Source organism: Triplophysa rosa, linkage group LG22 (assembly GCF_024868665.1).
Source record: "Triplophysa rosa linkage group LG22, Trosa_1v2, whole genome shotgun sequence".
In the NCBI taxonomy this organism is placed as follows: domain Eukaryota; kingdom Metazoa; phylum Chordata; class Actinopteri; order Cypriniformes; family Nemacheilidae; genus Triplophysa; species Triplophysa rosa.
The window spans coordinates 14,240,292-14,266,814 of record NC_079911.1 but is presented as its reverse complement, the minus strand read 5'-3'; the positions used below and the strand labels follow the sequence as shown (position 1 = coordinate 14,266,814).

The following is a 26,523-nucleotide window of genomic DNA, read 5'->3' as shown; positions in this document are numbered from 1 at the left end:
TCAGACAGAAGCTTAACCCAGCTTTAGCCAGTCACAGTCAGAATTGTTCCATTCTTTTCCCGCACCTCATCATCTAGCGCAGGTATGTGCTCACGGCCCGCTGGCTATCTCCTCTCACATTCTCACACCTGATAAGGGATTTGAACGAATAGGCATTGAATTACATCCCAAGCCCTCAACTTTGTCATTTGAAGATATCTGATCTTGTCTGGGATTTAGCTGGTGTGGGAGTGTTGCATATTTTGTTTATCTGGGTTGCGTTTGTGTGTTTGTAGCTCGAAGAGGACATGTGTTGACTTAGGTCCTTTTGAAGTCATTTTAAACGGCCACAAACAGCTGTTAGGTTTTTCCCGGATTGTCCCCAAACATGCATTTAACGACAGCAGGCCTTGGATCAGGTCTTTGACTCAGTAATATTACCCTTTAAATTAAATGAACTGGAAATTACTTCATTTTATATAGACACCACAGACTTTTTCATTTTGAAGTGAAATTGAATTCACTTGTATTTAATTGTCACAGTTTTAACGCAAAGACAAAGATGCAAGTAGTCTATTGTAATGCCCTATACTGTATTTCCCTTTGATTGGCAGTGTTTCAAAAGCTCTGTGACTTTTGCATAAAGCGTGTCATTTAAGGTTTTCCTCTGTGCGCGACAGCTTATTTTGATGTCTTGTGTCTCCTGTCGGTGCTCCTCAGATCAGAAGTGAGGAATGTTTGTGTGCGTTTGCATGAGAGGTGTGACACAGAGAAGCCTGCCTTTCCCTTGCACGCATTTCCACAAACTCCCTGTCTCTTCTGTGTAAACATTGTGCTGTCGAGGGGTTGTCAATATGGGGGAGATAAACAGCGCATGTCCTACTGAGCACGTCTGATGTCTCATTCTGATTTCTGTCCCGGCGCATTCACGCTCTTTACTGGATCCATGCCTGCCGGGAGACAAAACAGCTTGGCAGTATCTTTCTCTCTCTCTTGTCGTTGCCGCAGATGTCTTGAGCTAATACGAGTTCTTTGACAACTCCAAATGTTCAAAAATCCCTTTTAATATGCTTTTAAAAATGACACCTTTGATTTGACCATGTTTCCATATTCCAAGCAAGAGCTCAACTCATGTCCTAAAATAGCTGTTTTATATCATCTCCTCTTGTGGTTAGAACTGCAGCCTTTTAATTGGTCATGTGAAGAAGACAAGGACATAAGGCTCCGGTTTACGAGTCTAGCGCTGACAGGAAGTTTGAAATAAACCCTAAAGACGTCGGCTCAGGCTGGCGTGGCTGTGTGGGGGTAAAAAGGGACACAACACAATGCATTGGCATCAATCTGTCAAACCCAGTGTCTGTGTCCACAGATGAAGACAGTTTAATAGCCCTACGCATTAGTTCCAGTGGCAGTGGCTTTGGTGACCCCAAAGCCACGTTGCAAATAGGAAAAACAAGACAAAGAATCAGTTGAAAAAGACCAATTCGCTGATTCAGGGCTCTTGTGCTTGAATTAGTTAGATTTTTAGTTTTCTTTACGCTTTCTTAAAGCTTGCTGTTAAAACTTAACAGTGACCTTAATGGTGAAACGTTTGGTATAGGAAGACTATGTCAAGGTTAATGGCTTTAAAGTTTTATAGGACATATATACAGAATTCACCTGTTGTTTCATTTGATTCAAATATAGGCATTTCTTGACTCTTGTCTTATCTTATTTGACACTATGGCCCAGTTTCACAAGCAAGGCTTATCTTAAATTAGGATATTTAAGTTGCTTTTATTAAAATGCCTTAGATAAAAATATTACAGGTGTGCATATTGAGACAAAACAATGGCAATTACATATTTTAAGATATGTCAGGGCAATTTATTTTCAGTTAAGGCAGCTCAAACTTTAATTTTAGTCTGGGACTAGTTTTAAGTCTTGTCTGTGAAACCGGGCATATATTATTTTATTGAATGGCCCATAATGCATACAGTGCACATACTGTTAATATGACCTAATATGTCCTAGTGGTTAACTCTCTGGCACATATGATTCATCCGGCTATCTTCAGCATAATATTAAGATTAGAAAATGTAAACTATATCCTTTTTCTATTTAATCTGTTGATATTTATGTAGTAGGCTAAGCTTTTAAAACAGGCATACATTAAGCTACATTTGTTTGTTGCTTTCTTAATCCAATAGCAATGTATCACACAGTAATACTTTTTTTGTGAAGACTTACTACTTATAAGTTTTAGCTTGTTCAGCCCCTGGAGAGCAGAAGATACTGCAGCTCATTTTTCACAACATTTCATTTCACAGTTGTTTAAGAGTAGTTTGGAGGAATTGCATTCAAACACGCCCACATTCGTGCACACTTCATAATTCTCTACACACAGTTACATCCATTAGACTAAGCTTGTTAAGCACTTCTGATAGTTTAAAGTAGGGTCTGCGGTTTATCTGTCAGCCTGCGCGAGCTGCAGGAATGCCCTCGGTGGAAAGAAGCTGCGGGCAGCCTTGGGGCACCGCGGGGACGATCCGCATGCTCGGGCTGCATGCCGCATGCAAAGCCAGACGAAAGAATCCTACTATCTACACGTCTGGTACAGTAGAATTCACAGCCTGCTCCCAGCCACACGTTCAGATCAGATGTTTTAAAAAAACACTTGTGCCAAAGAATGATTAAAATTTTTCTCGATCCCCACGTTTTGTTTATTTAGCAGGAACCCAGACAAACATCTCCGTACGACTGCTCATTATCAACGCCCGCTGAGCCCAGATTACCAAACTCTCACACTGAGAAACAACTCAATCAAATTCTTAAATTTGACGGTTTGTGCTTCAAGTGTTTGCGTAGTGCGACCCTTTGAGGGGCACAAATCTCAGGTCTTTGTTTTATTTGTGGCGTTTGCCGGTTGAGGCGAACAGACCTGGCGTGTGACTGTGTATGCGTCGGGTGCATTGTAAATAAAAGGACCCCGGGCCATGTGTGCTCTCTCTTCAGGATCCCCAGTTTAATGACTCAGCCTCTGTCTGCGTGGGCACTGCTGTTAGATTACCTTCATTAAGGCACATCCTTTCTCCTTTTCCTGGCGCCTCTGTTTACACACTTTTCATGCTGTTAAAATATATTCTTGCGCTCTTATTTGGCTTTGAGTCCCCCAGATCCTCCTCAGCCGTGATCTGTTGTTTCGGTAAATAACAGCTTGCTGTTTGGTTGCTGGGTTCAGAGGGCTCTTAGGCATGGACATTACTTACACAGTTGTTGTTTAATGGCAGCGTAGATCATAATCACAGCTTGGCTGGGATGCAATTGGTCCTTGAGTGCAATTCAAAGAATGTTGTGAATGTTTTTCTATGGTGTCAGTGTCGTTGTCAAAATGATTGAAATGGCTTACAAGCGCTTGTTCATAATGCATTATTGGACATTTTTTACATCAGCACCTCTATCTAAATATTTTCTAGTAGAGTAAGATTTTAAGCTTATGTTGGTGCATCAGCGTAGCCATGTTGTACCAGGCAAGCAGACATAAATTGGCTAAATCTGCCTAGTTAATTCCTGTAGCTCAGTGGTTGGAGCATGGTGCTAGCAATGCCAAGGTCATGGGTTCGATCCTAGGAATTGCACATACTCAGATTTTTTTTATAGTATAATGCAATGTAAGTTGCTTTTGATAAAAGCGTCTGACAAATGCGTAAATGTACATGTAATTCAATTCAAATGGATCACTATTGCGCTATTTTTTCAACTATTGCACAGTTTTTCATTGTTGAAAAGTGGCAAATAAAAAAAAATGATGCAGCAATGATATAAACATATAAAATTATATAGATTAGTGAACGTTTTTCATAAGTTTTGCATTAGTACTACTGTAAAAATGATAATTGTCTTGAGAATTGTTAACAGACCGTTATAATTATAGCTCATGCAATTATAAAGATTATGTGTGTGTTTAGTTGGGCTTATCAAACAGAATTTAGTGTTGGATGTACTGTATTTATTTTAATTTTATCTTTGCTGTTTTGAGTCTTGTTTTTAATGAAATACTACACATAAGATGATATTTGCCCTATCGATAAATAATGAAGCGATTTAGTTGGTGACCCTCAGTTCAGTCCCAAAAATATACAAATTCAATTCAGTTTTTTGGAATTGGTCAGTAATTATATTCCCAGCAATGTATTATAGCGCTTAGCGTTCATATCTGTCATAATACCATATTCTGGTTCAAGGCCAAAATAGCGAGAGATATGATAATTTTATCCTCTAAAGTTGTCTATTTACTTTGTTAGCACTTTTGAAATGGTAGCAGTATGCAGCATATGAATAAAACCTATATCTCACGAGGCTTTCAAGAAAGGTTTCTCTTCACGTGTCAATCTTCTATCCCGACATACTGAGAGCGAGCGTGTTCGTGAGTCATTCTTATGCAAAACACCCACAATCTGCAAGCACCACTTAACTTAAATGCTAAACCTGTTAAACGTGTGAATCACTAATTGAATCACTAAATGCCATAGATTCAAACTCTACCCTCGCAGATTTCTGGAAACATACACAGGTTAGGTCTAGTACCAAAGGAAGCCTAGGGGTTTTCCAACCCCTCATTTCCTGTTTCAATCTTGAGCCATCGGAGCAACAAGAACACATCCTGAATGTGATATGTTATCTCCTGGACCTCAGGGAGATATGCAGAGTTCCTGCTGTGCCGGGAAAAGACAAATGTTGAACGTAGAGCTAATCATTGGCATCGTATTCAAAGCATGCCTACCCTAGGCATGCATTTAACATGAAGTCCATCCATACAGTGCTGACTACGCCCTATTCCTTTTTATCTTTGTGTGCTTGACTTTTAAAGATTTGCTTCATGAATAGTCAGGTTGGCCCTCCATTGAAGGCGCTGGCCATTGAAGATTGAAAGAATTTTAAAGCGGCTGTATCATTTTTGATGAGGAGAACGTGACTTCAAAGCCCAAATACACTTTGTTTTACCTTTCATTGGTATTTGACCTGGAGGTGAAAAATGACTGTCTTGAGGGATCATTTCAGTGAATCTAGATGTGCTTTACAGTTAGATAGCTCACCGTGAAACTTCACTTCCTGTTAAATTTGTGGTTCTGTGTGGGCTGTCCTAGGGTCGGGTGTTGGGGTCAAGCGGAAAGCGCATGGGGGGGACTCTGTTGAGATTAATCCAGTGGAACAAGGAGGTTTCTGGTGCTCCAGAACCAGGAAACTGATGCTATCTCAACCAGTGGTATGCTGGTCTCCCCAATAGGGCCACTTCCGTTAACGGGGCACTGAAGAGGTCCAGACAACACAGCAGCTGTGCCGGGGCTCCACTGTCGCCACCATGCACAATTTATCATTTATTCCTCACTTCTTCCTTCATAGGAGACATGCACGCCCCCTTGAGATATGTGATATGCATTGACATGTATTCCAGATGTGTTTTTCTTTAAGGCTGAGAGTTTGAATTACAGGAGGTCAGGGAAAACAGACTGTGGTATTATTGTTCTGCCTTCACGGAGGCTTGGCTTGCAGAATCTTAATGAAGCTGGTAAATTCAGAGTACTGGTACGTAACTTCGTATCCGGCTACACAAAAAGTAAACTAATTCCAAAGAAAAGCGAAGGGCACTGTAATACCACTTTGCTCTCCGGTCCGTTTGCGCTAGAGAAATGAGCTACTTGGACAAGGCCAGGGTGACCGAGAGGTTGTTTACGCTTCATGGCTTGATCTCCTGAGGAAACTGAGCTTGGTGTTGTTTGAGATTGCAGGGTTTAGGGTCAGCACTTAAAGAGATTCTCACTAACAGGTCGAAGTGCTGAAAGAAACTTATTTATTCCTATCCTCTTTTCCTGCAAGTCTCTCCAGGGAATCTAAAGAGGGATCAATACCTTCAGCGGACTCTGAGCAGAGGAAGGTTCATTTGAAGTACTGTTTATTTTGTGAAGTGAGAAGGTTTTCAAAGAAACTGAGAAGCCAGATGGGGTTGGGTATGATGATCTAATCTGTCAGAAAGTCTGTATTTATCTTTAAAATAAACACTTTCTACTTTCTATGTAGTAGTGTGCAAATGTATTAGGAATATTAGATTGCTCTATATCATTTTTTTTTAAGATAAAGGGTTATCTTCTGCTTTAGTGTATCAGTACAACAACAGAAAATCATTGAGTCAGGCAGGAATTACATGAAGAGACAGAAATAACTAAGACAGAACTGTGCCAACATCTCCAAGATGCTTGACTGACACAATGTGGTAAGATCAAGTCTCGGTGTGAAATAAAAAATCCTAATTTATTATTACAGTTAATCTATATCAATATTTCCCACTAACACACTAAAGTAAAAGATATAAATAAATCTTAAAGGGGATGCGCAACGGTGTTTCATGCATTCTGACTTCTTTACAATGTTAAACGTGCTGTCTTCTCATGCTTGACATGGTCAACTTGTCAAAAAACGTGTTGGACGTATTACATAGTAATACTGGATTTGGAGATCATTTGAAACTGATATAGGGTACGATACTATTCTGTAAGTACTCAAGATTAACATGAGATATGCAGAGTTACGGCCACTTTAATAGAGAGATTTTTGTCTCTTTTGGTGAAGCATCTAATGTGCCTATTACTGTTGCACGTTACTATATATCTTGTCAATTTAATATGTTTGTGGTATTAAAATCATACCATGTTATTTGACAACTACCCAAATGTGTCTTTTCTAATACGTACAGCTTTTTCGTTATTAATCTACAAGCCGCCTTGAGTTTATTTCAAACACAAATCATTCTACATGAATATCTATAGGTAAAAAGTCATGGTACATATCTTGTATACAAGCATCCAGGATGCACACAAGGACATTTTCCCTCCTTTGAACAACATCAAAGCTCATCTAATGGACACACAGCCTCTGAACGCACAATGACATATAGACTTTATTTCAGAAAGGCTCCGAGTCTCTACGCTGTCTCTCCCTGTCGGAGTGAGATTACCCCCCTTATCCCCTACAGTAAACACCATCTTTCTCTGTTTCTTAAGCAGGAAGCACATAAGCAGCTCTTGCCACAACCCCTTGGGTGTCAGGTTCCTCCGTTGAAGCTGTCATGGAATTTTTGTGCTTGCCACTTTATTTAATCCAGCCCGGTCCCCACCTCGCAGGATTGATTCGGGCAGAGGAGCTCTCGTCCCCGAGGAAAACAGCAACCCTCCTGTGTAACTTCCTTTTTGCATGTGACCGGCTTGTTTTGTCCTTTCGCTGTCAAGAGCCACAGGAATAAAGAGCGAAGCTTTATGACACGGGGTTTGTGCTCCCTCCTTTTCAAGGGTCCCTTTGTTGTAAACAAGTAAAAAGATTGGTGACAAAGAGCCCGCCCACTTCTTAATTTAACTTTGGGGTAATGAATGCACATTTGCAAATCAATTCCCGGATTCCAGTGAAGAGAGAGGAGGGGTAGGGTTGTAAAATAATCAACTATTTAAGGAGGGAGGGCAGGCACTCAAAAGAATTGCAGATGAGGGTTGGGGAAAGAAGTTGGGCATTTTTGTCACATTTTGTTGCTTCTGCAGAGCTCTTTGTATAGCGACGCAGCTAAAACTATGCAATTTTCACATGAAACGCTAAAGAAAACTGCGTCTTCATCACAAGAGATTAAATATTAAAGCGTTGTGCTTTTATGAAGTGTCACAGTTTGACATGTTGTAAAATTGTTTCGGGTGTCAAAGTTCTGCTGGATCTTGTCTTATCCATCTGAAGATGAAAATCAAACTCTTTAATTCAGAAATGTATGCAGTTTTATCCGCGTATTATAATTTGTCCATTTGTTTTAATATTCACTGCTTAAAAGCTACGTCTTAGCTTAGAAGCGACGTCTCCGCTTAGAAATTACACCTTCTTTGTGTGACCTCCTGGTTTTCACACATACTTCAAGAAAAGGAGACAATTATTAGATTGACATCTGACCTTTCCATGTATCGTTGTCATGGAGAACCTTTGCTATTGAAACCTTCTTCTCCTATAGGACTCGAGATATTTGCATATGTCACCGCACTTGCTATTCCCAGCAAGCGTTTAAAATGTTCCCAAAGCTTGTCTTGTTGCTGCGCAGTGGCATCATCATCAGCCGTCTTTGTTTGGCTGGGCCGTGTTTTTTAGACATCTTATTTCCTCCCCCAACAGTGGGGATAAATATTCTTATCGCTAAAAGCCCCTTGGGATTGATCAGAAGGATTGCCAGATGCATATTCTCCTAGAGCCAGCTCATCCCCTCTCCTCCTTCCCATAACAAGGTCAAACCCCTATTACAGTGCGGGACTCGATATCTACAAGAGCAGATGAGTTGTAGGTGCACCTCACTTTATGTCCGAATCAATTTAACTGCTCAAACCATTTCACACAGCGAGATCGGGTCCCACGAATGGGAAACGGGCACCGTTATTACGACAAAAGAGAGTGTTGTGTGCTCTCTAATAGGGACATGCTCTAATTTCAACAGCACTTACTGGCTGTAATCTTTAGCAGCTGGCCAAGAGATGTAGTAGTGATGTCACCCGGTGCCTTTATAAACTTTAAATGGAACAGAAAGTATCGCAATGATAACAGTGATGCCTACCTTAGTAAGCAAGTTTTATTTCCCTCTCCAACCCGAAATCAGTGCAGTTCCCACAATTCACTGCGCAGCATTTGTGAGTAGGTTATTAAAATGATATCACCTTTGCTCATCCTTATTCAGTTTCTTATTTATGCGTTTCTTTCAGTTGTCGAACGAGAGGCTTGTTCATGTTTGTTTTCTAGTACTGTTATACAAGATGTTTTTAGAAATGTGTCTTTCAAAATGTTTCCCTCAGGATTGATTCTTCTGACAAGGTGTAAGACCACAGAGTTCCCAGAGTTCTTAAGGGTCGTCAAAATTCCCCAAGTACCTATTGTTTTCTCAATGTGGCAGTTAGAAGTTCTCACACCTCATCATGGACGACTTGCTTGCTGTCAATCATGTGGTGTCCGGAAAGCCCGGAAAGCTGTTGTAGGGTCAGCTTTTCCAGATGTTGTTTTTCACATCTGCACGTACATTCGATCCCCCAAGCTAGCACTTTGTTCGCCTTCCCGTGGTGCTTTTGAGGTTATGGTCAGGTGAGGTGTTTGTTAGATTAGCTCACTCTTCACTTAGCATCTCTTGGACTGCCTTACATCTCCTCAGCGGCAGGTCGGAGTGTTTGGCCTGTTTTATTTACAAGCCTGTTCTTGGATTTTTACCCCACTGAGTTTCTCCTCCACCCCCTGCTAACCGCAGTCTGTTCGGTAGTCCATAAGTGTCTGCTAAAAGCTATTAGCCAAACCCTGGCGGCCTCCGTTCCCTCAACCCAGCGGCGCCGCAGGCTTTTTGTTTTCGGAGAGTGGAAGGGCAACAGTCCTGGGGATTCAGAGGTGAACACAACGCTTGCGGTTTGGCCTTTGCCGTCTCCTATGGGCAGGGTCCAGTGAACTACCACTGTAAGTTCATTGTGTCATGTTATTCATGGACGAAAGTGGAAATAGGTTTGTTTTAAGTTGCATTAGCCTCTGGCCCAGGGGTGTTTATCCACTTGGCTGAATATGAAGAAATAAAGTTAGACCATACAAACTGCACTGTAGGGAAATATTCTTAAAAGCACTAGTTTTAATGCTTGCCTGGTTATTTTTTCATTGTTCCAGATGTATTTTCCCAGTAAATCTGAGTTTTCTGTATAGCTGACATATTAAGGGTTTTGTCACAGCTATTGGAAAACTTTCCTAGCTCTAATTTCATCTACAAGTGCAAGATGTTTATTCCATCTTTTTCTGACTGCAGGTAACCGCAGTCGCTGTACTATCACGTTGCAAAGCAAATTTTACACCCGGCCTAATTGTTGCCGTCGGGATGGGTAATTATTTTCAGCATCACCATGCACAATGACTCACTTCTCTTCCCCAGATGTCTCCCGATAGCTAAAATTCCCCAGTCCTGTTGAGAATCAGTGCGCGTGTTGTTGTTATTCATCTGTAATTGTCACACCACCACACTGTCATTCAAATTGGAAGAGAGAAAAGCAATTTCAAAGCTCTTTGAAAGCCTACCTGAATTACCATACCAACTCCATCCCCAGCCCCCCCCTCCCCCCCACCGCTTTCTCTCTCACTTCCAAACATCTGTGCAAAACAAAAAAAACCTATAGCAGTCAGCAGGAATTGTGCCTAAAAGCAGAAGAATATGTGCCTAAAAGCAGAAGGCAAATTATATATACATACATTCTAGCTTTCCATTTATAGTTGGAATGAAATGCCTTTTTTGTTTTATTTGATGGCTGTTGTGAATGTAGAACGTGTCATTTTTGTACTGCCACTTGGTATGACGGAATATAAGAGCAATATATGTGTTATACCCTAATTTGATCCAGCCGAGATTGTATTTTCATTTCTTGACGTGAATGTGTAGATGATGGTGGGGTTGCAAGTGTTGGCCGCAGGGCCATTCTCTCTGATGGCATATATATGCATTATATATATTTCCTTTCATTTTTACATTTATTCATACAGGTTCTTACGCTATGCCAAAACCAGGTATGAGGCAAGTCATTTGTCTGTTCACACCAAAAGTAAATAAAATCAAGATTTCACTATATACAATTTAAGGTGGGCGGGGCTTATTTCACTCATCCTGTCACTCATAAGGGTTGTGGCTGTTTATTGCTTGTAGTATTGTCACTTTGCACCTGGTTAAGACGCTGTTGGTTTAACCTTCCTTACTCTTTGTATTTTCACACAATGCTGATGGTGACCTCTCTTTCAGGTTCTCGTCCCAGGCTGGAAGATGCCGCCCCACGCATAATCGAACACCCCTCAGACCTGATCGTATCTAAGGGCGAACCCGCCACTTTAAACTGTAAGGCAGAGGGCCGGCCGATCCCCATGGTGGAATGGTACAAGGACGGCGAGCGTGTCGAAACCGACCGTGAGGATCCGAGGTCCCACCGCATGCTGCTCCCCAGCGGCTCTCTCTTCTTCCTCCGGATCGTTCACGGAAGACGCAGCAAACCTGACGAAGGGGTGTACGTGTGCGTGGCTAGGAATTACTTGGGCGAGGCCGTCAGCCGCAATGCCTCCCTGGAGGTCGCAAGTAAGTCGGCTCATTTGTACTCCCATCTTTTTCTCATTCCGGCTCGGTCTCTGCTGCTGGAAATTTCCGCAGCGCCCATCTTTTACTCTTATAAGCTTTCCCATTTTTTCCTCCCCTGCTCATCTTTCCCCTCCCCTCCATCTGCACTCTATCTTGTTTAGTCCTGCGCCGGCTGCGGCGGGCCATAACCATCGTCCCTGGATGGAGGAAAGCACTGAGGTCATTGTTAGTTTTAGAGGAGGTAATCTGATTTGTGCTATTAATGTAGATAGATGGCAGCTAGTATCAGAGATAAATTCACCCCAGAAATAGGCAGTAGAGGAAAGTAAGGCTGGCTGCTTCCAGGTGACAGATGTTGGATTTAAGAAACACTCCAGTGTTTCTCGTGGAATGGCTCCAGGTTTTAACAGCAGGGCTTTCCGTATCTAACACACGCTAATTAAAAGCTAATGGCGGTATTTGATTTCGGTCATTAGATTATTGACAATTTCATTATGTGTCTACAACATTATGTTTTCATCACGTGACCTTAAAGTGACAGTGTGTTAGTTACGATTATGAGATTTGTACATTCGTGGCATTAAAATTGCTTGTAGGTGACCTTAACCGGTATTGTCAAAGGACAGCTTTTTCACCTGCTCAAGTATTTCACCATCTGCTCTGATATATTGGCGAGACATAATAGTCCCCATGTTCTGCCACTGCTTGGAATGAAAAGCAGCATTTTTACAAATTCATACCCAGACAATCTTCAGAATGCAGATTCTGTCTCTAGCTACCCATAAATCCTGTCTATTAAATTCCTCTGCTTTATGTTCTTATTACACGGAACACTGCTAAAATCCAACCCATTTAAAATCCAGTCACACTCCACTATCTAATTAAAATCTATACCTCCCGACTGAGCACCGGCGAGGTTTTTTTATACCTGCTGCAGTTTGTTTATTTAAAAGGAAATAGATGAAAGCCATTATTTTGAACGCCTTTAGGATTAAACTTGTTTATTTGTCTTATTTTTGAAACTCTTCAAACCTGAAAATGAGTTACTTTCTGCCAATTGAGATAACAGTTATCATCCGCAAGGAAGTTTATAATGGATATCAACAGTAGCTGCAGTAAATGAAAAGATTACTTGCTGATATTGCATTAGGCCATTAACCTACATTTCCAAAATCTGAATTTAGGAAATATTGGAGTGTTATTCAGCTTCATTACTGAAACTGTGCTTTTTAAAAACTCTTTCAGCTCAAGTTCGTGATCCAGGAGCGTTACAGAGCAGATGGCATGTTAAATAAAACATTTTTTTATTGCTAGTGAGAAAATTATTTTGCCAAAGTCCCAATACAGATGGCAATATTTGTTTTGAATATGATATTAGACTTTGAATTTTTCCCATTATTTTTTGCAACAGTTCTGTTTTTATCTGAGAAAATAAGATAAAGTGCATAATCAGATGTTTGAGATTCTACATTTACCTCTGAAATTGAAAGGTTTTTGCATTGGTTCCTGTCATATTGAGCAGAAACGTTCTTATATTCGTTCACATGAGACTATGATTGTCACTAACTGTAGAATGAAAGTGCGGAAAGACTTCTGATATGCAAATAGTTCAGAGGTTCCCACAGGAGTTTTCCCGATCTAGATTCAGAAACCACACATCTTTACCATCTGCCCGTCCTGTCCCTTATGTCCCTGTCGTCCTGGTTGCCTATAGCATTTATAATATGTTTGTCCCTCCGGTGAGATAACAATGCATTTCCTCTGGAGATTGCTGAATGTTTGTATCGCTTTCCAGCTCATCTTCTCAAGTAGATCCCACAATGAATGAAGCACATACCGAAAATTACAGTATATGCGATTTTATAGCCCAGAAGTTTAAATGGCAAGATATTTATTACAGTTTATGGGCTATAGATGGAAAATCTCATATTTTTTGCTTTTTTAGGAGGAATTCAGTGTACCGTGTTTAAATAATTTAACTTTCATAATGCAAAGCTCCTGATTTGTCCAATTGGGCTGACTGCTGTTAATTACTTTGAATACATTGTTTTAGCTGTAGTATAAAGTCCTGTGGGCTCTTTAGAGATCCCATTGTGGAGATGCGATTTGGATACGTAGTGCCAGCTCTCTGCATGGAACCAGATCATCTCTCTCCAGCGTGGCACAGCTCCATCAGCCAGGTGGTGTGCAGGAGAAAGGGGTCTTCATCTGTTGCCAGCCAGAGAGCTTGTCAGCTTCACAGGTTTTGGAGGGTGTTGGCAGAGCTAGGTGTGCATATGTGTGTATATATATAGATGGAGAGAGAAGTAGAAAGTTAAAGAAAAGGAGGAGGAAACCCATATGTCAAGCGTCTTGTTCTGCCACCAGCAGGCAGCATGTCATATATTATGAGGGCACAGCGCTTCGGTCAGACGAGAAATGTTCTGGTAAGCAGAAACTGGCTTTTGGCCCAGTATGTGTGGGAGGGAATGAATTTCCACAGAGAGCTTTTGCAGCCTGTTTATATACGGTACTTTTACGGCCAAGGTGATGAGTTATGAATGTACAGTAATATTTCTCCCATGATGAAGCCGGAGCTGCCGTGATTTATGCCGACAGAATCCTCGCACTTTAAATGATAGATGAAAGCGAAGCGATGTGTGACGGCTCATTGGTGGTTTATTACTTTTTAAATGATGCTTAGTCGAGACGCAGTGTTTTTGGTATCGCCTCGCTTTATCATTTTTTCAGGGCTAGTGGGGGTTTATGGGAAAGTTTCTGTCATCTGGAGCTTCTAATGAAAGTTTGCAGCATCAGCTCTGGTTTTTAAAGGGAACAGGTGAGGGCAACAGCTGTCCGGTGGAAGGCTGGGACTGAACTGGTGAAAGGATGATGACACGACCCTTATTCTTTGTTGTGATTCCCTGTAAGGGTGGGTAACTTTCACACCCTTTCAAAGTAATCTTGAATCTATCAATTTGTGGACACCAGTCTAAATTTTCCATTCTCATACCATAGTTCTTGTGAATTCCTTTTCTCATAGGTCACTCCGCAGTGCGCACCTCCAGGGTTTAAGCTAGAGACGCCCTCACAGATAAGCCTATTTATGCGAAGCCCCCCAAGTCCAGGACAGAACTAAAGTAATAGTGGCTTATGTTCTGCAGGGCATGCTGTCCCCCTCTGGGCCGCCTGCCCTCAGGGCTATTAACCTTATTGCTTTGGATCAAAACTTCATGTGGGTGCTGAAGAGCGGCTTGCAGTAGTCCAGCATGAAACTCTTCAACATAAATTGAATATGAAAGCATTGTAAAAGAGCATTGTAAAGCTTTTTAATTAAATTTGAGCAAAGTCTTTTAGCGCTAATGCACCGGCACACCCAGATACAGCTATAAAAACTTCATGAATCGGATTTCTGCGATCCGTCTTCCCGTTTCATCACGACTCCAAGGGCCATTTCAGTCTCACAAAACTTTGGCTAGACTTTGATGAGATGCATCTACAAAGTGGATTTATTATTACTCGGCTTCAGTTGTGAATATGTGAGTTGTTAATCTCCCCGAAAGTATTGCAGAGAAGATGTGCCAAGTTGCTTCTCTGTCCTCACCAATTTCAGCAAATGTGCATTAACCACCAAATCTGACCTAGTGATGACATTGTCATTTTACCAAACGTGCATGTGGATCAGGCTTCGAGCTTCTGTGTGTGTCCATCTGTGTGCGTCCATGCTGCAATGATGAGATCACTTAGCCTGCCGAACTCTAGGGGTCAGGGAGACTGCTGACAGGACGGGCTCGCTCAGACGTGGTGTGACACGTCCCCTTATGTCCCCTTAGCTATTTAACTCTCTCGGTACTTAGTGAATTAATTAAAACAAACCACCTGTAATAGATCAGGCATGAGAACATATGGCCACCCTGGAGAGAGAGACTGAGAGAGAGAGAGAGAGAGAGAGAGAGGAAGAGAGGCGCAGCAAAGATACTCATAAAAACTGGATTGGGTATAGAGATTAAAGCAATGTGCCATGAGAGGATTTTAATGGTTAAGAGCCCTTCTTAGACAGACCCAGAGCAGCAAATGCACTATGATGAAAGACGCAAGTGGTGTGTTCTATTATTAATAATTATCTGAATAAACAATTCTTCTGCCGTGTAATGCGTCTCATTTTCCTAACTGCAGGTTGTTTGTGGTTGCTAGGCAACATGGGCATCTTGATGCATTAATGTGCTAGGTGTGTGTTTCTAATCATGCTTCTTCGGACATGGGTCATTTGATCCGAATCTGTTTTGTAAAATTTAGAAGATAGAGGGGAATTCAGCAGGAAAGAGGGGTGAGATAGTTTTGCTAAGTAAGCAACAGGTGGTGATGGGAGTTTAGATTTAATCCCGCCTCCACTAAGCCTAATGGCTGGGGTACATCTGTGTGCCTTTGTGTAGTCAGGGTTATGACCAGAGCAGGCGGGACACAAAGAACAATACCAGAGCCCACCTCTGACACCCTTCGATGCCGCTGTCCATTTGCAATAGTTAACATGATATGTGACATGATACAATTGTAATCTATTTTATTTGTTTCCATAACTACACTATGGTTCAAGAATAGAAGAAAATTGATTTAAACACTGAGATTCTGAAATTAATATGTCTGTGTAGTCATAGCCCTCAGAATGCAGTTGTTTTTACTATGTCCATGCTTAAATTAGTTGGTGGTTCTTGCTATGGCAGTCATTGAGAGGCAATAAAAAACACATAAAAGTAGAGGCAATAGGGGACCAGATTATCATAAAAACCTGTGGTAGAATTTTTTAAATCTGCAACCACTCAGAACACCTTAGCAAACCAACAATTTTATTTTTGGTGGCGAGTATTGCACAAACAAGCTTGACTGTCAGATTTTTCAACATGTTATTTGTAATCATTGCTGTTGACTTGTAAAGTGCCCATTATGTTCTATTTTTAAGCGTCCTAATATTGTATTTGAGTTCCCAACAACAGGTTTAAATGCATCCAAGGTAAAAAAAAACGCTGTAATTTTCTCAAAATATGCATTTAATATCACCCCATTTCTCAAAGATCTCTAAACGGTTCCCTCCAAGCAGTTCGAAATTCAGTTTCTTTAAACCACTCCCTTCCACAAGCCCACTGTGCTACTATTGGTCAGCTACCCCAGTCTGTTGTGATTGGTCTTTCCGCATAGACACACAACTACATTTCAGCTCTTGGAGGCTTATTAGTAATTTACACAAAGATTAATAGTACACAGAGATACTAAGGTTACAAAAATGGCATCGATTTGTGTTATAAAGATTATGACACTTATGTAAGCGAAAGGACCCACAGCTAAACAGTAAACACAGCACAGTAAAGCAACGTTAATGCGTTAGCCGCAATGTTAACGTGACTGACTTATGAAACATTACAGCATATAAACGAAATCTATACTCATCCTTTATCATGAATGCAAGAAATAAAAATGACAGACACTCTACATTAAACGACACATTTTTACCCTTATGTAAGCGAACTGGACCCACAGCTAAACAGAAAAATATTGTAACTGTTAAATGTGTTAGCTGCAATGCTAACGTGACAGACTCATGAAACATTACATCTTATAAACGAAATCTATACTCATCCTTTATCATGAATCCAAGTAATAAAAACGACAGACACTCGACACATGTTTAGACAACAATGGACTTACTGCTGTGCAATCGTGGGGAAAATATTTTTATCCGCTGGTTCTTTACATCATCATCCTTTGGGTTTGGAACTACATGCTTGATTTTGCAGCACAGAACACAGCGTCTGCGCCACAGGATGTAAACACAAACTATCAGAAGTGTTTGTGGGCAGGTCAGAGTGTTTCTGTTTCGCGGGCAGGCGGGGATTATGCAGATGTATTCATTTGTGACGTGTAAAGGTTACACTCAAAAGACTCTATAACGAAAAGACTAGTTAGGGCGGTTTGGAGTCGACTCCTTATTTTGGGAGACAATAATTTATCATGGATTTTTGATTAACAACTTTGTAGATCTTTAACATTGAAGGAAAGCTAGGTTACCCACTGAAATACAGTCAATTTGAGGACATCCAGGTAACATGCTCTTTAAGAGAGTCTGACCTCCGTCGAGAGAGTTTAATCCCATAACAGAAATTGTAAAATTCTAATGATCGGTTTTATTAAATCGTTAGATGAGTTTACGATGAGTCGTAGATTTCTAAAATGCAGATTGTCAGACATAAACTTCAGCCTTGTTTTTCAAATACCCATAAATGAGAGCGAACGCCTCAGGTTTTGTTATTGCGGAGTAAAAAAATAGCATTTAGCATTAACCTCGAGTCAGTAAGCCCGTTTAAGGTTGTGATTGATGGCAACCGGTTGCCGTGGATGTGAAATTGTTTTCCTACTGCGGCATATGTGAATGTACACGCTTCAGAACTCAAAGAGTTTGTGCAGCCACCGGCTCTGGGATCGAATGATTGATTGCTTCGTTCTCGTTGGCATTGCCAGCTGGCATCGGGGAAAGGGAGGGGGCAACGGGCCAGGATATTGGTCTGTGTTTAGAACGTAGGACAGCAGGGACCCACACACACACCACCGGCAATACAGCTTAAGCTATTACATTTCCTTTGGCCTGTAATTTAAATCCTCATTTGGTATTTAATATTCCCAATGTTTTCTCATTTGGACAGAAACCAGTTGCTATTCATTCTCAGCTTTTTATTCTGACACAATTCTGGCTGGCTTGTACTTTCCCGTACTTTTTCAAATTCAAGTGCGGGAAACCGACGATCAACAAAAAATGACATCTCAATTCCATCAAACAATGTAAACCGATCACGTTCCCGAGCCAATCTAATCAAAATCCATCCCGGAGATGGCCCGTCTTAGTTTCAATCTCAGAATGTTTTGAAAACATCCGATGCTCTTTCCCGTCATATTTAGGCTTGCGGATCCACCTTGAAGGATCAGATTCACCTTGAAGGATCAGAGGATTTGGGATGAACGAGAATCCCTCCCCAAACCGCTGCGAGGTAAAGCTTCAACGTCAGGTCTTATCCTGAGACCTGTCCTGCTGATGTTCTCGGACTCATCACGCTGAGCGCTCTCAGGAGCCGACTGCTCGGCCGGGTTTGATCCACGTCTCTTGTAATTTCAGCTACATGTGTGCTATTGTAGAGGAGGCTCGGACTCCCTTCGATTCCTGCGGTCTTTGAGAATCCATTAAATAAGTAACATCTTTGCTGGTGGCACACTGATAATTTTAGACATTCTTTGTATGATTGTCAAGTTCCATTTACAAGCCCTTACTTGCCATTCCGGTGTTTTTCCTTGACAGCGTGAAAGCTTTTTACATCTGCTTCAGGTTTCCCGCTGTATCGCGCCGGCAATCCGCATTTGTGTTTTTTGTTGTAGTACATTAATTAGTCTTTAGTTTTATTCACACTTGTGTTCCACACAGCACCTTTCCTAAAATCAATTATTTTATTTTGCAGCAGTTTTTCTACCTAGAGCATATCCTCAGGCAAGCCACTGAAATGAATTGGCTGTGTTTACTGAATAAAATGCTTTTTTTTCCACAGTTGCCAGCAGTGCTTGCAATGCTACTTTTTTTGTATTCCTAGCAATAATTAAGAAGCGTGTGGCCTTTTGTGCGATCGAAAAGTACACAAACCCATTATGTGGCTGAAATTGGAGGTTCAGAAGGGATAAATTACAATAATATGGAACGGAAGGGCACTTTAGCTTTGAGTACGTTTCTTCTGCATCACAAGTCTATGTTCACATTACATTATTCAGGCTTTGTTAACATGTATTTGAGGTCTCAATTGTTGTAATGAAGTCTTGAGATCACAATTGTTGTAAATAGTCAAAAGTGCATAAAATAGTACATGGTTGGTTTTGGACAGTTGGTCGTTCCTGTTTCCCCATATGGTTCTGGATCAGTACCCGGTGACGTTTCATTAGGTGAAACTAGGACAATGATGGACAAAGACATACAGTGCGGTTCTGTCCTCTCATTAACCGTGCATAAAAGTGCAGCCCATTACTAGATTAAAGTAATCCTCTTTCTTTCCAAAGACCATGTCTCTATTAGCCTCCACCGCGGCCGGCCACACGCGCCGGATTAGACCACATCACTAATGGATTTATTGTTGTCTGTATCTGCATACAAAAAGACCAGCTCCTGGGGGTGCCCGGGGGTCTCCTCCTGGATGTGCCATCAATACGGAGGCCTCTCTTGTTCTTCCCCTCCATCACCCCCTTATCTCCTCTACTTTTGTTCTCCACTCAGGCATTTATAGGCCAGCGCTCTGTCCAGGAGCGCAGGGCCGGTAACGGTTTACACACGCAACGCTACCAAGCACTGAATAATAATGAGCTTACAGTCGGGTGAAGATATAAGACAGTTAGCCACCCACAGAGCAGCCCTGTTGCCTTCAAAAACACTCGATTGAAGCGGTTTAGTAGCGTCTGTTGTTGCTGAAACGCTCCGTAATACAATAATGGGGACATAAGGGAAGGTTATGCAGAGGGTTTTGATACTGGGCTCTTATTAGGCATTACAAACGAAAACTTGTTTGATTTAGTTTGGTTTATTTGTTGGATAATTTATTCAAAAAACGTTGGAGTAACAAGTAATACTGCACAATGTATTGAAATTATAGAAATATTGCAAATGGTCAGATTGCGAATTGTATATTGTAATGGTTTGCAAAAACATGGTCAGGTATTTTTTCCTGCAACAGTAAAACATGGATGTTGATGGATTTTTTCTTTGTCCAGAAAAAATGTGACATGTATGTTCTTTATATTAAAATATATACAAAACTGAAAATGATCAAAGAAAATATTAACAAGATGCGCTACTGCCCTTACAATGAATGGGGAGTAATGCAACGCTCAATATGGCTGCTCTAGCGAAAAAAAGCTTTGCCTTCCAGTAAAAAGATCCAATCGTCAATTGATAAAGACTGATGATTTTCTGGGGCGGGGCTCTTGTGAGGCGCTTGCTAGCCTATGTACATGCGCTGTTGCTGAAGTGACTTCGAAAAAGGTGATTTTTTGCACAATTTAAGCTTAGCAAACCAAAGTTATGTTACGGAACATATAATGTTTAATCATTGATCGGAAATATGCTATTTAATTGTGATTTGCCAGCGATTTTAGAAATACCCACTATTCAATGAGATAGGACTGTTGACTTGCTATTACGTAAATAGCTGCCCAGAGGCGTTGCATGGCCGCCAAGTGGCACGACTTCCGTAAACTGACTTTAAACGAAACAAAACACTATTGTATCGCGCATCACTTTTTTCTATATCGTGCAGCCATAGTAACAAATGTTTTGATATGGGGCTTTCATTTTTGAGTACAGCTTCAAACAATGAAGACAAAACATTATTCCAATTAGTCAAGATTCTGACACAACAGTGTAGTGATGTAAACTTACCCACAATGCATTGCAAAATGTTCAACTGTGGCAGTATGTTTCAAAACAAGTGTTTGGTATGTTGTTTTTTACCTAAAGTGCCAGTGATGACTTGAGATTTGTCAAGAAAGTACGTGTTTGTGTACGTGGTATGTCCTGAGTGGCAGGCTGTCACACTCTTGAAAGGGTGTGAAGATTAACCTCCCATCAAGCACCAGACAAGAGAGATTGAGTTAAAAAGCTTGTGTATGAACTTCCAGCAAAGGTTTAAAAACCTGTCAAACAATCTGAGAATAAGATTTAGAAAGAAATACGATATGCGATGCATATCAACCATTCAGATATTTACAAAACCAATTACTGAATCTTTTATCAGACACACAGGTGTACATCTAAGAAGATTTCAAATGACTCAATTTGCCCCTTGATGGTGTCCGTTTCTTCGTTGGGCCTCTGCGTAAAAAACGACTTCTCTGTCATTTAAATGAGGCTGGCTTTCCCCGATGCAGCTAGCGTGGGCCGCCGCAGGCAGCCGCTGGTGGGACAATGATTAACAGTGAACAGGGTGGATGTTGGAGTCGATCCTTTGGCTCTGTGCCTCTGGATCCCACCGTGCTCCAAGTCCCCTCCTCCCACCCTGGATAATGACACCCGGCTCCATCGCCGCACATGCGGCCTTCCCTGTAAAGAACACTCATTTATAACTTCAATTTGTCGGCCTGACACAGAGAGGGCTGAAAGGTTTTGGGGAAGACCAGACGGGTCTGTTTACGACCAGTTAAGGGCCCTGAAATGATGCTTCTTGGCAGCATCTCATCTGTCTTTGCTTGCTTCATATCAGATGCATATCGTTTCATCAGACAGGATAGCGGTGGTGGGGTTTTTGAGTCGTAAAATCATGAAATATCACTGCTATTTCACCGTGCCACTGCAGTCAGGTGTTTATGAGCGCTGTAAAGCAGACTGGCCCAGAACATGCAACCAAAATGCTGCAGTGATACAAATACTGTTTGTTTACTTACTTATTTGCTTGATTTCTAGCTTGTTTGTTTCTATAATTTCTATATATTATTACATTACTTTGTTTCCTCCTTTCGTTAGTTAGTACTTTTTCCCCCTAGATTTTGCTGTTTTTTGTAATTGAACAAATAGACCCACAGTATAGACTGATTTGACTCCGCTGTCATGTTGAAATCGAAAACGAGGTAGAGTTTCCGGTTTTCTTCCCACCTCTGCCTCGGCAGTGTGAAATCAGTCTATTTTGTTATTTCCAAAATGTAATCTATTTACATGACGAATGTAAAGTAAAATTGGTCAACAGGTCATTTAGTATTATTAATAAATATATAAAATGTTACATAACAGATAAAAACTGGAATATATCCACATTGTATTTGTATTACTTTTTTTGGCATTTTTACCCTAAAACCTGGTTAATTTCTCATCTGATTTAATACTGTTATATATAAACAACTTATTTTTTAAATTTTCCTCTAAAGTAATTTGTCAAGTGCTATCTATATATGTTCTGTAATTAAATGTATTGGTTTGGAATTACCTCTTTATCTGTAATATTTGCGATTTAGCTCTAAGCCTTGTCACATTTTTTGGGCCTGTTTCAGAGCATTCCTCCCACTATGCGGAAATTATTTTTCATGCACGGTCACCACATCAGCGCACCCAGATGCTTTTCATAAATCAGCTGCGAGAGGAGGGAAAGAGCGAGAGATCCCAGCTGTTCCGTTGTAACGGGACTCAGGTGACGGCCAAGCAGCAGTGACAGCGTCTAAATGAGTGTCCGGACGAAGACAAACACGCACATGCTAATGCCGCCGCAAACAAAAGCCCAGAGAAAACGTAAAAAAGTGAGTCCGAGTATAGAGGTAGCACTGCTGATTTCCCACTGTCCCCAAGGCAATATCAATCTGGGCTTCTGCCCTGAGCCTGCACCAGGTTCATTATGTCTAGAGAGGCCTCTTTGATCCTACCGGGGTTTGGGATGATGTGTTTGAGCATGGAGGAGATGGTAGCTGGTGGGGGTGGGGGAGAAGGACAGATGTCCAAGCTGCACGTGCCTCAAGCATCAAATCGACCCCCACAACTCCCCTGTTACCTCTCCACCCCGCTCACCTCCCTCTGACTTCTGCTAGGAGTCAGCCCAGCCCGCGGATCCATCGGCTGCAACAGATGTGTTCGGCATCGGGCCGAGCTGATGCTGATGTGAACGGAAGAAGGTTATGGGGTTATAAGGCCTCTGAAATTCAACCTCCTCCAAGCTGCTTTGGCATCTCATAGCCAGAAGATATGAAACTTGATCTAGATCCTCTTATCCTGTGAAGTGTCGTTGATGGTCGGGAAAGATTAGGCTTTAAATTCCTCAAAATGTCAAGTTCTTTGGGGTTTTTTCCGTATGCTATTGTTTGATGAGTTCCTTACAGTTGTGGCCCAGCTTGGCTTATTGTTTCCTACTGTAGCTGACTGCAGGACAAAGGTGTGGACACATCCATCCCGAGATCGGGAAGAAGATATTGAGATGTCTCTTTCATGTGGTCCACGGACAGGTGCCTTCAAGAGAAGCGCTCTTACAAAGCTGCTGTAATTATGTTGACTCCACAAGGGAACCCTTAGCGGTGACAACAGATTACTGCAGAGAGGAAATCACTCACACTTTGACACCACAAGAACCTCTTAACTATCCTGCCATAGCATTTTTCGCATATACAGTACTTGGTTGCCCATGAGGACATTCTTTTAGAGCATCTGCTTTGTTATTGGGATAGTTTACTCAAAAATAAAAAATGTTGTCATCGTATATTCACTATCATGTTGTTTAAAACATGGATGACTTTCTTTATTCTCAATCACATAAAAAGATGTTTTGAGAAAAGTCTTGGTGGTTTTGGTCGCCGTACAATGAAAGTCAATGGGAGCCAGTGTTGTTTTGTTACCAATGTTCTTCATAATATGTTCTTTTGTGTAGATCACCGACAGTCATATATGTTTGAAATGACAAGTAAATATTGAAAAACATTTAATGTTTGTGTGAACTATTCCTTCATTTTTTAAATAGAACAAATGGTGAATGTTAACAGTGATGTATATGCTGCACATTTGACTTATTTAGTGGCTTTAACATATATTGACATTATTAGGTTACCCACACACAGAAAGTCACTTCGATTAGAAGCATATTTTAGTTTTTACAGTAAAGAAAAAATTAATCAGACTAAATTTAAATGGGTTAAAAATAAACTATAATGTATCCATAGAATTTTTCTGTGCATTCTTTTCTTTTAAATAGCTTATTCTCTCCCTACATCCTACATCCACGACATATGGATTGTTAGAAGGTCCCTGGGGTTTTTTTTTAGTGCTGGTGGGTGTCTTGTCTGAGTGGAATGCTTTTCCCTTTCTCTGGCTCAGGTCTGCCCTGGTCTGAGATGGTCAGGGGTGGTCCTTTGTGGATAAGTGGACGTCCAGAGGCCTGAAGGATAAATGTGGCCATTTAAAGCAGATGAGAGGGTTGAGAAGCCTAAAGCTCTCCATATGTTCACGCACGCACACGCACGCGCTCACACGCACGCATGCACACACACACATAGTGATTAGCATTATACATCATCAATCAGAGAAATCAATAGCCTTCCGGTCAACTGCCACCTGTTCACATGATTATGATTGCTAAACCTTCATTGCTTGAATCTGAATGAACCAATGGCGTAAAGTTCGAGTAAAATCATAAACATGTACATTTATTCAATTCAACAACCTTTTTATTAGAACATGCAAACTTATGTCCTTAGCGTTAGGCAAGCAAAACAAGTAACATGCATTATTAAGCATATCCGAGTATATGTCAGTGCACCCTAAATCAAATTCAGATCGGAGGGAGTGGTGCAGATTTTTAATATCGAGTTGAGGATTAGAGCTTGTAAAACTGATATTGACATGCTTCGCGATTTTCTGACCCGATTGTAATAAGATTAATGCCTCGCGATGATCATGTACGGAGATTACAGCCAGTGTTTGCTCTCATGAAACTTCAGCCCGAGCTTCTGTATGCAGGACTCTGTACGTGTGACAGGTCATTTCACGCGGAGAGGACAGATTGACAGATGACCAACTTGAACGCTGAAAGCAGCCACAGGATCGTAAACCTTTTATCACGTAGAGAGAACTGTTTGTCATTCGCCATACATTTGAATATTAGATTTTATTTATGAGTGTTCATAAAACATCCAAGCTCTCAGGGAACAAAATAACATCCTCTTGATCACGCTTGACGAACACGCTTAGACGATAAAGCTTCTCATTAGATGGCCTTGACTGCTCAGTGGATGCCTTTCTGTGTTTGGTGTAGAAATACATGCTTTGATTTAGAAGTTTCGGAAAGGTGGTCTACTAGTAAGCAGTTTGGCTCATAGGAAGGAAAACTCACAGATCTCTATTATTTCAGGTGGTCCTCTATGACTTCTATAGGAGATTAAACGAAGCCTTCTGTTTCTCAGATGTTTCTGCTTAAAAAAGGTATCGGCCTGTATTTTCACACCTGTCGTCTTTAGAGTTTCAGAAGAGACCTCAGCATGTTGCAATCTGATTCCAGACTTTGGTATGTTGACAAATATGAGGTTTTAATTCAATAGGAAAACATTTTGAAATATGAAACATTATTTTGATAGCTCTGTACTTATCCTGTATGTCAACAATCGTCTCATCTGTGTCTATTTCCATTCAATGTTTAGAAGAAACATCAAAAAACTAGAAGGGACAGTTTACCCAAAAATGAAAATTCTGTCATCATTTACTCACTCTCAAGTTGTCCCAACTGTTTGTAACCAAACAACTCTGGGACACCATTGACTACCATAGTAGGAATAAAAACTACTATGGTAGTCAATGGTGCCCCAGAACGGTTTGGTTTCCCATATTCTTCATAACATCTTTTGTGATCAACAGAACAACAAAATGTACACATTTTGGAACAACATGAGAATTTTTATTTTTAGGTGATCTGTCACTTTAAGCAGAACTACCTTTGCTCATGAAACCTGTGGGTTAAGTTGTTCAGCGAACTTATGCGTATCTCGGCAATGCAAACTGTCTGTTATACTGAAAAAGACCTCAAACAGACCTCCAAAAGTCTCCGAATTGATTTTATGAATCTCTTCGCCTGCCTCTCAGTGACTCAAACAAACAGACTTATTACTTTATAGACAGCTGCAACGGGTGCAAGTGAAAGCCCCCAGCAGAGACATACCAGTGTTTTAAGGCATTGCTTACAATGTCAAAGATCCGACTTTAAAATTAATGAAGGACTGGGGATAAGGAATTGATTTTGGAGAGGGGAAAGGTTGCGAGTCGGGGGATTCATTAGCCGTGCCCCACAGAATGCGGCTCTGGTGGCAGGAGAGAGGCGTAATTGAAGTGGACTGCAGTGCTCATGGGTAGGATTACACCGACTTTGTTTTCAGAGAGAGACCGAAAGATGGTAAGGAGGAGAACGAGAGGGGATTTCCCTCGGGCCGACGCTAGGGGGTCAAAGGTCATAGTCTTAATCCCTCATCCCCAGGGTTTATGGGTAATTGGCAGAGTCTAATCAGGTTCAGTAGTGCTTCTCTTGGACAGGTAGAGGATAAAAGTCTGGATTAGAACTAGTTTGAAATTATACCTTTTCACACCTGTTTGTGTCATTTGTACTTTGTTTTAGGTCTGTGGTGTGGGAGAAAGCAGAAGATTTTTGTGCATGTAGAGGTCTTCTGAGTGTTTTTGCAAGTTGCTATGTGGTTGCTAGGGTATTCTTAAAGCGATAGTTTACCCAAATACTGAAAATGCTTTCATCATTTACTCACCTCCATGTTATTCCAAACCTGTATGACTTTCTTTCTTCTGCAGAACACAAAAGATATTTTGAAGAACCAAAATAACATCGGTCCCCATTGACTTCCATTGTGTGGACACAAACTGTTGAGATTTTCAAGATGTTTCTCAATATCTTCATTTGTTT

General features: G+C 41.1%; 1 protein-coding gene across 3 annotated transcripts in view; it reads left to right on the top strand.

The window, feature by feature from the left end:
• Positions 1–26,523, top strand: part of robo3 (roundabout, axon guidance receptor, homolog 3 (Drosophila)) — a 123,238-nt gene that overhangs the window by 59,145 nt on the left and 37,570 nt on the right. For all 3 annotated transcript variants that reach the window (XM_057321164.1, XM_057321166.1, XM_057321165.1), the window contains exon 2: positions 10,781–11,107. In XM_057321164.1, coding sequence (XP_057177147.1) covers positions 10,781–11,107 — 327 coding nt within the window. The remainder of the gene's footprint in view (positions 1–10,780; positions 11,108–26,523) is intronic.